Source organism: Phyllobates terribilis, unplaced genomic scaffold (genome assembly GCF_046119375.1).
Source record: "Phyllobates terribilis strain yellow unplaced genomic scaffold, ASM4611937v1 Scaffold_46__1_contigs__length_10046794, whole genome shotgun sequence".
Classification (NCBI taxonomy): Eukaryota; Metazoa; Chordata; class Amphibia; order Anura; family Dendrobatidae; genus Phyllobates; species Phyllobates terribilis.
The window spans coordinates 7,483,159-7,496,931 of NW_027362806.1; the positions used below are offsets into that span (position 1 = coordinate 7,483,159).

The window sequence follows — 13,773 nt, forward strand, 5'->3', positions numbered from 1 at the left end:
AAAGTGAAAATTACAAATATGCCATTTTATTGCCCAACACGTAGTGCCCAGATTGTGCTCCAGGAGACACACACACTGTAAATGAAGTGGGTTCTTCTCATTATAGTAATGCCAAATACATGGATGATAAATGTGGTTTGGGCGCACTGCAAGGCTCAGAAGAGAGGGGGAGATTTCACTTTGAGAGAACGAATATTGCTGGATTGGTTTTTAGAAACAAAGTTGCTTTTCCAGAGCCTTTAAGCCACTAATAATGTGAAAATCTCTGTTTTTCCACTGACAAATGATGGACCTGAGTGGGGACTTGTTTTTTGTGAGATGAGTAGAAGTTTTTATTGGTATTATTTTTGCCTATGTAACACCCCTTTAGGGCTACCACGGTACACTGGGTGTTATGGGGGGTCTCACCTCTCTAGGGCGCAGTGCCTCCACCAGAATCTTGATTCTAGCTCTCTCTCTGGGACTGCCGAAAGACTGTTATCTTCTGCCAGTGGCTGATTCGGGAAGCCCCTGCCACTGCTCAGTACACACTGACAGGGAACAGGAGTAAAACCGTTTAACAGGTTTATTGCTATACAGCAGAATTGAGGTGGGTTTAAAGGAATACAATACAAGTAACAGTGCTCTATAAAAGTCATATATCTACTTCTACTCCGACCCTGCAAATATAATGTAGCAGGCTTTCCCTTTTTGTTTTAACTCAGTCCAAATGTTGGGGCCCAGTTGCCGCGGATGTTGGCGTGCAAATGAGAACCGTTGGTGCACTTAGATGAATATTAATGTCAATAGTCTGGGTTGCAGTGTACTCACTGTAAATAGTGCTGGTAGAACCACAAGTCTCAGAAGGGCACTCACTGTGTGTCTCAAACGGTCGGATGGTTCTCTGGACACCAGCTGGGGGCGACAGTATTCAGGACTTTATACGGTGGGAGTGCTGGTAGAACTCTCCGAGTCCTTGATGTAACTTGCTTCAGAGGGTGACAAGACCGCGCTCTCTCCAGCAGCGCGGGTATCTCAGAGGGGGCCGCCACACTTGGCAGCGTAGAGGAATGCAGATCCACACTGCTCCGTCCCTCACAGCAAGCTGCCATGCTCTTTTTTTTTCTCTGAACTTTCACTTTCACTTCCTGCCCAGCTCCCTCCCCCAAGTCCCTCCTCATCCAATCCACTCTCTCTCCTTCTATCCTCCCAGGCTGTGTCATCTGACTGAAACAAGGGTCCCTGGGAATTTTAGTCCACTCCAGCTCAGGGGAAAAACGGTTAATGTCTGTAGGTCCCTGTTTAACCGCAGCTGCAAAGCTCTTCTTAGTGTCTGTAAGCTCCAGTATACCGGTAGCTGCCCTGAAAATTCCCTCTGCAGGTGTTACATAATCCCCCTGGTGAGTCATTGAAAGTGTCCCATCACGACATGAGGACTCACCACCTGAAACATGAATGGGGGTTAAGGCATCCTGACTAACACCAAATTTACATGCACACAAACCACCACCTGGACACATGGGAGATACCGGGAAATAAGGCCAAACAATTTGAATTAGGGCGTATCAGCCTGGGGACCTCAGTGGTATGTCCCATTGTATGATAGGTCAGTATCATGGGTGGCCTAGTGTGCATGTAAATTTGGTGTTAGTCAGGATGTGTGTGGATTATCGTACCTTGAAGAAACGTACGGTCCCTGACCAGTACACTGTGCCCCGAGTCGATGAAGCTTTGGATTGCCTGCAAGGGAGCCAATGGTTTTCTGTGTTAGATCTCCTGAGTGGCTACTATCAGATACCCTTGTCAAAAGAAGATCAAGAGAAGACCGCTTTTATCTGCCCCATTGGGTTCTTTGAGTTTCAGAGACTGCCTCAAGGACTGACAGGTGCTCCAGCCACTTTTCAGAGATGTATGGACAAAGTAGTGTGGGACATGCACTTACGTGAGGTCCTGGTTTATCTAGATGATCTTATTGTTTTTGGGAAGACTCTGGAAGAACACAACCAGTGGTTGTTCAAGGTGCTGGATCGGTTGAAGGAGGCTGGGTTGAAGTTATCCCTTGACAAGTGCCGGATTTGCCAGACGACTGTGAAATATGTGGGGCACATAGTCAGCAGAGAAGGAATTTCCACCGACCCCACCAAAGTGGAGGCTATTGTAAACTGGCCTAAGGATTTTGTGGATATTACCGAAGATATGTACCCCAGTACTCTCGGATTGCGAAGCCGTTAACTGCTCTTACCAAGGGGTATCCCCCTTCCGGGAGGACAGCCCACCCCTCAAGGTCAGGAAAGAGAGTCTATTTACGAGTTAATGAACTTTTTGGGAAAAGATGGACACCTGCATTCGAGAAACTGAAGTCATGTTTGACCCAAACTCCAGTGTTGGCCTATGCAGACCCCAGTAAACCATATGTGTATGTAGATGCTTCTCTCGACGGACTAGGACGGATTCTCTATCAGGACCTTGATGGCTGTCTGCTTCCCGTTTACTACATTAGTAGAGGATTGACTCCCAGTGAACGCAACTACTCAGCTCACTAACTGGAGTTTCTGGCTTTGAAATGGGCTGTAGTGGACACGCTGCATGACACGCTGAGGAAGAAGAAGGAGGATGGATAGAGGTCCCTGCCCCTGAGGTGAAGACTCTGTGCCATAGACATCAAACTAATGCCCTCCCTATGCAGTGCAGTGCTAAATTCTTAGGAGTATCCAGTGAAGCGCTCCCGTTGTTGTACTGCCGAGTGACAAATGTAACCCCTGACTCTCTCCCTCAACTGACTCGTAATCAAGTCAGAAAGGCGCAGCAGGAGGATCGGTCGGTGGGGGTAGTCCAATGGTGGGTTAAGAGGGGCTGGAGGCGCGAAAAGTATGCATTAAGAACAGAGGAGTATGTCCTGCTGACTCTGCAGCTAGAGTTTCTAGTAGTAAGAAATGGACTACTATACCGGGAGGCAAAGCGCCAGAAGGGAGGAGTCCGCAGACAGCTGGTGTTACACCTATATAACATTGTTTGGCTTTTTATTCCAGATTTGGGAGACTGAATGAACAAACAGTTGAACATCACGCTCTACTTGGTCTTGCTATGAAGTTTTCTTTTACACTGTGAACTGTAATTTTCTTGGTGAATAATTCAATATTTTTTTTACATGAGTTGCTATTTTACAGTTTAAGTAGAAATGTTAAAAAATATATAATTCAAGAATATTTTATTCAAAAATAATTATTGGTTTTATTCTTGGCAGATGACTGTACCAGGAGATCAGAGGGACAGCTGACATCTTCAATTTTTAAATCAGACGATCTTGAGATCCCAGAGGATACAATTGAAGTGAATGCCATTACTCCAGATCTACCATCATCCCTTCACAGGAAAGATCTTTCACCTGATCCTTTGAAACAGGTCCTGTCTTCTGATTCATTACCGACTACTAAGGAAAATCAAAGTCACAAAATAAGCATTAAAAAACAAACTACTCCTAATTCAAAGAAGCCATTTTCACGTTCAGAATATGGAAATAGTTTTCTTAAACATCAAAATATTCACACAGCGGAGAAAAGATTTTTTTGTTTCAAGTCTGGGAAATGTTTTAATCATAAATCAAATCTTGTTAATCACCAGAGAACTCACACAAGGGAGAAGCCATTTTCTTGTTCAGAATGTGGAAAATGTTTTACAGAGAAATCAAGGTTTATCAGACATCAGAGAACTCACACAGGGGAGAAGCCTTTTTCATGCTCAGAATGTGGGAAATGTTTTAACCAGAAAGCGCATCTTGATAACCACCAGAAAACCCACACAGGAGAGAAGCCATTTTCTTGTTCAGAATGTGGAAAATGTTTTAACCAGAAATCTAGTTTTCTTAAGCACCAGAGAACCCACACAGTGGAGAAGCCTTTTTCATGTTCAGATTGTGGGAAATGTTTTGTACAGAAATCATATCTTAATATACATCAGAGAACTCATACAGGAGTGAAACCTTTTTCCTGTTCAGAATGTGGGAAATGTTTTAACCAGAAATCAAATTTGGTCTATCACCAGAGAACTCACACAGGGGAGAGGCCTTTTTCCTGTTCAGAATGTGTGAAATGTTTTAACCAGAAATCAGATTTGCTTAAGCACCAGAAAACTCACACAGGGGAGAAGCCTTTTTCCTGTTCAGAATGTGGGAAATGTTTTAACCGTAAAGCAATTCTTGATGGCCACCAGAGAACCCACACAGGGGAGAAGCCTTTTTCCTGTTTAGAATGTGGAAAATGTTTTAACCAGAAATCAGATTTGCTTAAGCACCAGAGAACTCACACAGGGGAGAAGCCTTTTTCCTGTTCAGAATGTGGGAAATGTTTTAACCGTAAAGAGATTCTTGATAGCCACCGGAGAACTCACACAGGGGAGAAGCCTTTTTCCTGTTTAGAATGTGGAAAATGTTTTAACCAGAAATCAGGTTTGCTTAAGCACCAGAGAACTCACACAGGGGAGAAACCTTTTTCCTGTTCAGAATGTGGGAAATGTTTTAACCGTAAAGAGATTCTTGATAGCCACCGGAGAACTCACACAGGGGAGAAACCTTTTTCCTGTTCAGAATGTGGGAAATGTTTTAACCGTAAAGAGATTCTTCATAGCCACCAGAGAACCCACACAGGGGAGAAGCCTTTTTCATGTTCAGATTGTGGAAAATGTTTTAACCAGAAATCAGATTTGGTCAATCACCAGAGAACCCACACAGTGGAGAAGCCTTTTTCCTGTTCAGAATGTGGAAAATGTTTTAACCAGAAATCAAATCTGGTTAAGCACCAGAGAACTCACACAGGGGAGAAGCCTTTTTCCTGTTCAGAATGTGGGAAATGTTTTAACCAGAAATCAGATGTTGTTATACACCAGAGAACCCACACAGGGGAGAAGCCTTTTTCCTGTTCAGAATGTGGAAAATGTTTTGTGAAGAAATCCTCACTTCTTAGTCACCAAAGTACTCACACGGGTGAGAAGCCATTTTCATGTTCTTAATGTGGGAAATGTTTTACACAGAAATCAACTCTTAATAAACTTCAGAGAAGTCACACAGGGGAGAAGCCCATTTCAATTCTAACCGAAAAATTGTATCTTCTTAAAGGGGTTTTCCACTTCTATTAGTACAACGCCTTCTCATTCCTCATGTTTGGCCTTTTTAAAATAAAAACACTCATACGCACCTCCCGTTGTGGCGCCGTTCCATTGGTGTCACAACTTGCATTTCTGGGGCTCACATAAGGTTATTACATCACACAGTCCTGCTCCCAATCAACGTCGCCTTCGGACGTATTGAAAATCAACAGGAAAGATATGGCCTGGACATAGCAATGAGAGCACTCTCTTCAGACCGGGTTCCTGGGGGAATTATAAGCAATTTCTGGCCTTAAACATGACGTCCGATATTAGAAAGAAAGACAAGAGATCTGAGGTTAATCTGAGGTCCTCCACCTCCGTCAGCATGTCTGATATGCAGTGTTTCTTATCGAAAGTCTTATCATCCTGCTCTGGAGCCATTACTGCCTCATCTCAGCTTGGAAAAAGAAGCAGTATTAACCCTCATGATGCCAGACCGCTCAAGCCTGTAAGTCCTGCACCAACTTCTCTCTTAATGTAGGCCTCACAAGAAAACATCTCCACAAATCTCCCTGTATTCTCACCAAAGCCCACATACTGAGCAGTGCTTGCTGCACAGGGAAATATACTGCCCCAGCCACAGGGGATTTTAATATGGGGAAAGCCATAATTGATTTGTATTTCATATTGCGTCTATCCCTACTAAACAAGAGATAGAGCAATATATACAAAGGCTGAAGACCACGTGCAAAACTGAAATACGTCCCCTCACTTCTAGCCTATCACAGCTTACTGACAAGGTACAGAGATAAGAGGATGATGTCGTACAAGTTGTGGCCATCAAAATGCTCAGAAACAAACACTGGATCTTCACAGCCAGCAAATAAACAGTCTGTTTAATATCATTGATGACCAAGAAAATCACAATAATATCCTGAAATCATCAATGCACAAGCTATTATGCCAACACTGTGGACATTGTTCAATTATATCCTTGGTGACCCTATTGATAAGGAGCTGGAGATCGACAGGGCGCACCGTACATTAGGCAATCATGGCCCAGATCCTGAGTGTCCAAGGGACATTATCGGTCACATACATTTTTCCAATGTAAAAGAGGCCGTTGTGAGGAAAGCAGGGGATTTGGGTCCTGGTGATTTCAATGGAAAGCGCATACAATTGCTCACAGATCTATCCTGAATGGCACTTGCTCAAAGAAGGGTATTGACACCACTACTTGATACTCTCTAGGTAAATGGTCTGATGTACTCCTGTGGTACCCTTTCCAGCTGCAAGTCCGAAAAAAATGGAACATTGTATACTTTGAAAGATCAAAGCGCCATGAGACCATTCTGTGATGTCCTGGACATTCCCAGAATCCATATATCTGATTGGCCACCTTCTCCACCATTGCCACAGAGTTTCGGCACCTCACAGAAGGCTTTCAATGGATCAGGAATTTGATGGTGATGCACCCAGACGGAAAAGGAACCTGCCAATCATATGAGCTCCTGAAATGAATCTTCTTTTCCCTGATGAGAGAGACAGTTTGCAGATGCGTACTTATTTCTTTCAGAATATAATAAGATATATCTAAATAGAGTTTTAGGTGCCACTCTTCCACTATACAGAACGTCTCAGTTCATATCTGTGAGGAGCTGCCCATTTTCTAAAGACTATGATACTTTTCCAGCAACGGACCACCATTTTTGTTAATATTATTATTTTGTTTTATTAGTGATTTACTTGTTATGTTTTATATAGTTCTGCTGACTTGTCAGTATGAGCACTAGATTCACTTGTAAAATGTCCAGCATTCCACTAATCTGTATCTCAGGAGTATCTAACCATTGTTCCAATAGCCAATAATCTCGTTATGTGTGTGTAGATTGTAGACACAGTGGAGCCATCCCCACAGGGGGTCTTACATGCAGTCTCAGATGAAGGCTTCTAGAATATTCTTCATTGTTTAGCGAAGAATGAATGTTTAAGGGGGAGGGTGTGATCACTTCTAACCTGGGAGGGGACTGAGCCCAGTGGAAGAAAGGACAGACATGTTTTAGGAGAGTTGGGTGAAAGGATTGGAGGAAGAGGATGGAGACAGTGAGTATGGCCTTATACAAAGCCAGTGGAACTACTGAACCCAGATTGGGAATTTGAGGACTGAGAGAACTGTTTTTTGGCCATTTACCTGGAATTGCTTATTACCATGGCTGTGATCAATAAAATATTGTTGCATTGTTAATCTGCCTAGGTGATTACTTACAACCCACAACCACAGATCTTTACAATATCTTATAACGGCATTTAATTTGAGTTCACATTATATTACTGTAATATCAGGCTGTATTACTTTGCTCGCTATATATTCTATGGTTCCCCCTAATAGGAACCCTAGAACTAAAGGTTTGACTTACACCTGTAAAGACAACCCCCAGTTAAGGACTTGCATTGGGATCTGCTTGTTTCGTAATTTCCTAGTGTTTGATATATTCATAATCTATACCTCTTGGCCACTGAGAGGTAGACATTACTATCTACCATCTATACCTCCTCTTTGCTCTTAATCTTTCTCTCCTCCTCCTTTTTTTTCATATAATATGACACAACTCAAAACTCGTTTATTGAATGTCAGAGGACTTAATGTTCGAGAGAAAGGAGCTCAAGTGTTTTATCATATGAATAAACAACACGTTCATTTTCTCCTTCTTCAGGAGACCCACTTTAGAGGCGATCATATACTGTACCTCAGATTACTAACAGATATTATTCATCTTGGCGTCACAGTACAAATGCTGTTTTGAAGTCTAAGGTGCGGAGTATAGGCCGACACAGATCACTGCCGCATACCATTGTAGAAACACTGTCTGACACTGAGAGGAGGTATGTGTTTAAGATCTCCATCTATTCCAACATTTTGACTTTGGCAAACTTCTGTCTCCCTAATTGTGACCTAATTAAGACATGATGTCAGTACTTAAACTAAAACATTTTCTGTAGGACCTTATCATCATTGAAGGTGACTTTCATTTTGTCTTGGATCCTTCTTTAGAGGGTTCCTGGGATGGAGTCACCAATCTAAATCACCCAAAAGCTTTGCTAAACGTGCTCCGGTCTTTCCAACTGGTCGATGTATGGAAGATACAACATCCAGATGTAAAGGATTATACGTATTATTCTCCTATACTCAATATGCATAGCCGTAGAGACTTTTCATTAAATTTCCATCACTTGCTTACATGGCAACCTACATCTCTGATAGGGACTGCTATATGGTCAGATCATGCTCCTGTATATTGTTATCTGACTATACCTGACTCCACCAAGGCTTCAACTGTGGGAACTTAAATGATAATCTGCTGAAAGACTCACTCTGTGTCTCAGACCTTCTTGAGACTATAGACTCCTTCACAAATATGAGCATGATGAAACTGCCTTACCATTTCAATGGGAAGCTCTCAAATGCGTCCTCAGAGGGATACTAATAAAACATGGATGCCGGCTAAAAAGAGAAAGCAGCTAAAGTCTCCCATTTGCTTGAGCGGATTGATCTTCTTGACAAACAACATAAATGATCTGCTTCCCTCCAGACATACGCAGACCTGCTTAACGCTAGAAAGCAGCTAAGGTCGTTTCATGGATGGGTTACTCGCAAATATTGTTACTTATGGAAGGAACCAAGCGGAAGCTTCCATTCTCGGTACTAAATATGGGGCGTCCTCGAGAAAATGACCTAAAATGTCTTAAGCTAAAGTTAATATATAAGGTTTGGGATAGGGGTAAAAATATTCTGGGAATTGGAAAGTACACAAACTATACTCCTTTATGGCACAACTATAACTTACCAGAGTTACAGAAACTAAAAGATGTTAGTGAGTGGGAGGATAGGGGTAAATGTTTGGTATCAAAACTCTTGAGGAAGTGATTATTCAAGAGCTTTGAACAAATAAGGGCAGATTTTAACTTTCACATAGGATGTTTTATCAATATCTGCAAATACGTCATGCATATGTGGCACCCCAGGGGTCTGGTTACCACAGTAATAGCAATATTACGTCTGAGAGCAGGTGGGAGGTCTCCTGGTCAGGAACCCTAAGCATGCAACACTTCCTGCCCAGTCCTGGGAGGGGAAGAACTTCCCCTATATAAACTGGGGCTGAGGCGGGGTTAGAGGAGAAGAAGAGGAGTCCCAGACAGAGACACAGTCTGGTCTGGAGTGGAGCAGATACAGGGAGAGCAAGATCAGGAGCTCTGTGGGAGCAGTGATAAAAGGGGTCAGAGACTGGAAGCTGTAGAGCTCGTCCTGACTGAAGAGATCTCACCGGACACGGAGTCCGAGGCTGTGGGGACTGATCCATACCCAGCAGCAGAAACCGACCGGCAGGGGATTTCAGGTCCTCTGGCCAAGAAACCCGAAGGCACGGTCACACGCAAGGGACCAGCACCGCCGGCGTGGAGCGGAGGCTACCAGAAGGCCCCGAGTCACCGGCCATACGGGTGAGCACCACACGGTACACTCAGGGACGTGGGCTACTTCTACCCGCTTCTAGCAAGGTAGCCAGGAAGAGTACAATAGTTGGGGAGGCCTACAACTCCGCCTGGCCAGGGGAGATCCTATCTGCTCACAGACTGACCAGGCCCCGATCGCTAGCCAGTACTCCCGGGAGGGTCTACCTTTGCCACCAGTAAAGACCCTGAACTACACCGCACCGTCTCTGAGTGGTTCCTAGTGCCTGCGTGCAATTCTGCTATCCCCATCATCCACGTCCGCTGCCCTGAGGCCATACCCCTCCCGTTGGGGGTTATACTATCCACGCTGCACAACTGTACCACCGGCCTCAGCGGTCTGCCCTGCAGCGGCGGCTTCATAACCGCATTCAACGGGTGGCGTAGTCGAACAATATAACATCTTATTCTAAGTTCTGCCACTTGGTTTGACACCCTGGGCACGGACCGGGTCACCGCCACGAGGACTACTACCCCTATCAGATCCGGCTCCGGGTATTCCCCGCATGCGCAACGCTGCACAACAGAGGCCCAGGGGGCGCGTCACATATAACACACAACTAGAATAAACGCCATACTGATTGATAGACATTACCCAATAGATACCATTGCTACAGCGGTGGATACAAAATGTCTAATATCCCTTATTTATAGGCAATTACTGGCCCTACTTTTGGATATGCTTTAATAGTTAAGACAAAATGGGAAGAGGATGTGTGTCCCTTAGCTGAGGAGCAATGGGGGGAAATACTGAATTTGATACCTAACCTTTCCTTGTCGAAGACACAAAGATTGTCCCAAATTCTTCTCATTCATAGGGTATATAGATCCCCAAGTATTTTATTTAAAATTTTAATACAAACTGATGACACATGCCCTAGATGTGGTCAAAATGCTGCCAACCTGATACATATGATGTGGGAATATTGGCGACTACTGTAATGTGGTGATCGCTCTTGTACTATCTGTATTTGGGATACAACTTCAGTTGGAACCTAAAATCTGTATCCTGGGACTCCTGGGAGAGGACGTAGACCAGACTCCCATATGGCAATAGCTAGCTCCAGAATATTATTCTAGCCAGATAGTTGTTGGCACTACATTGGATAGACAATTCTCCCCCAACGATAACAGAACTAAAATCCAGGATAAATGACACTATGCTTGGAAAGGGAGCTTATATATGAAGAAACGCTGTCAAGAAATCCATACACATATGGAACAATGGTTAATTACCCCCGGTATGGCTTCAGAAAACCTTCTCAGAAATACTATACTGGACCGTTTGTCCATTTCCTTACAGTAACCCAGGAATTTATATCCTTATACCCAAGGTGTCAGCGAATAATAATTGTCTCAGTCCATATAATTGTCCCTTCTTAGATATATTCTTTTTCTTTTGATGTCCCAATAGGGGAAAAAATAATCAGTCAGGAATATTTCAGATATTTATGTACAAATGTAAAATTACTATTCCAAAACCTTGTACTATAGAGCGATATTGGGATTTGTATCATTGTAAACCGGTTGTCGTATTGTTAGTGGTTATTTATTTTTATTTTATTTTTGTCACAAAGTTTGTATAAGAAAAACAAAATGTTGGTAATTATTTATTTTGTTAAAAATTATCTGATTGAAAAAAAGAAAGATGCTAAGGTCTATAATAGATCAAACATATACAAAATATCAAGATCCATGTGAAGATACTCGTATGAATTCACAGATAAATGTGCTCGCTCATTGACAAGGAGGTTACATCCACACATACAAAGGACATATGTATCCAGAATAAAGGGGGCACCCGGCTATAGACTCATAACCCCACTGACATAGAGGAAGCATTTCATTGCTGTTATAGCTCTCTATATAATATTCATGGACAATACCACGACGTGTCGCCTAATAGTCTTGAAACAAAAATTGACAAATATATTATGGACACTACCGTTCCTTCCTTACAGACCCCCGAGCAGGAGGTACTAGACAAAGCTTTCACTGAACGAGAGATATGAGAGGCCATTAAATCATTCCCTATTGGGCAGGGAGTTAAGGAGATATAGGGGAAAGAGAAAATATACCTGTGTAGCTTATATAATGAGAGGACAGATGTGTGACACCGTGTCTCACCAGAGAGATCTAGGACTGTAAAGAAAGACAGATAAGATAGGTATCCACCACATCATAGACAGCCCCAGTGTCAGAGGAATACAGGCATACCATAGGATTTGTTCAGGATTTCCTAGGTCTGGCGTCCTGATGCGGTATTCACCGCTTGTCAGCGTGCAGCGCCTGTATCAGAGAGCACCCGGAAGTGTTTTATACAGGCATGCAATGAGCGTGCAGAGACCGCGGCCAATAGGAAAATTGTGACCACGGCGGAAGTGACGCTATCGGTTGCTAGGTAGATGACTATCCGGTCATGTGATGCCTATGGTGCTTTCCAGATGGGCGGAAGTATGTGTTCCAAGCTAGTGATAATACTATGGATCAGAGATATCACGTTCCGAGGCTGAGTACTATGTTTTAAATGGATACAAGGTGGATATGGGAAATGCAATGGGGCGGAAGAGGGAGAGTGGGATGATCCAAATTAGTAGGACCAACGGAAATAGAATTTGATGTTCCAGAAGGGGGTTAATAGGATATTAACATTGGATCTAAAAAACAAGAAAAAACATGTCAATATCTCTCCAAACATGTAAACTGTCAAAGATGGACGGTTGGGTCGGGAGAGGAGGACTACTACTCCTCTCATCCAAAAGCCTCTCCCACTGATAACAGCGAGAGCGGCGCTGCTGAGGGGAGCAGTAGTTTTCTTCAACAGAGCCGGCGTGTCCGCGGTGAAAAAAAGAAAGAAAAAAGTAAAAAGAGAAAAAAAAACCTTATGCTCACCTGTCCAGCGACCCCCGGTGTCCTCGGTCCCAGCAATGCTCTCCTCCCGGCGGCTGGCGTTATACTGCTGGTAGTGCGCTCGCTCCTAGCAGTATACTGTGCTTCCAGGACCTGTGGTGACGTGAGCGATCAGCTGATTGGTCACGTGACCGATCAGCTGATGATCACGTGACCTCACCCTGGGAATACTCTCAAGTTCTGAGTGGTAAGCTCACCGGGACTGATCTTAAGCTGATCAACCCCAGTGACCTCACTCCTGCACAGCAATATATACTGACAGGAGTGATTTTACACTCCTTGTCAGTGTACATTGCTGTCTTTTACAGCAGTGACATCAGTGATTGGGTGAATGGCAGTAGCTGACACCGAGCTCTTTTCTTTGGTGATGTCAAGATGTCAATCAGACCTTTTTATGACCAAACATAAGTAAAGTAAAGAGTTAAATAAACACACAGACATAAAGCAAACACTTTATTTGAAATACAACAGGCACATTCTTTAATCATTTAAATTAACCAATATACCGAACCCAGTTCTGACGGAAATCCAAGGGTTTAAGCAATGTCCACCAAATAACTTTATTTAGCTCCAAAAAACGCATAAAAAATCAAGGCAAAACCGCACATTTTATCCGCAGCATTTTTCCTGCCAAGGAGATGCAGAAACGCTCAGGAAATTTCTGCATCAAATCCTGATCGTGCGCACATAGCCTCAATCTCAAAGGCAAAGAAAGATCTCCTTAGGCACTTTATAATAGTCCTGGAAATCTAACGTAGTCTACAAATGGATACCTTAAAAACATAAAAAGAGAATTAAAAAACAAGATACTGTCCCTTGTTCACCAATTTATTAGAAAATATGGATCCCCCGCAGGTCCGGCATAGTTCAGCGCTTCCCATGACGTTCCCTGAATCCGTTGATAAAAGTGTATGGAGAGTCTCCATAGGCTTTTAGCAGCCGCTACTCCCGGTTCCTGCTGCACTCTGAGACCCGGCGGCTCTGCACAGCAGTGACTTCAGTAACTATACTGCTCATCAGAGTCGCCGGGTCACACTGTCCTCTGTTAGACCTGGCGACTCTGATGAGCAGTATAGTTACCAACGTCACCGCTGTTCAGAGATGCCAAGTCCCACAGAGCGTAGCGGGACCCAGGAGTGATTGCTGCTAAAAACCTATGGAGACTCAGAACAAATCTCCATAGGCTTTTATCGACGGATTCGGGGAACGTTGTGGGAAGCACTGGATTACATTGGACCTGTTATTTTCTAATAAATTGTTGAATGAGAGACAGTGCCTTGTTTCTTTTTCCCTCTT

General features: G+C 43.5%; 1 protein-coding gene across 1 annotated transcript in view; it reads left to right on the forward strand.

Moving 5' to 3' along the window:
* The window catches only part of LOC141191469 (uncharacterized), a 126,707-nt gene extending 119,262 nt beyond the window's left edge, over positions 1-7,445 (forward strand). The window contains exon 7 of the mRNA XM_073661371.1: positions 3,224-7,445. Within this exon, the coding sequence (XP_073517472.1) occupies positions 3,224-4,983 (1,760 nt within the window). The 3' untranslated portion in view covers positions 4,984-7,445. The remainder of the gene's footprint in view (positions 1-3,223) is intronic.
* Positions 7,446-13,773: the final 6,328 nt, after the last annotated feature.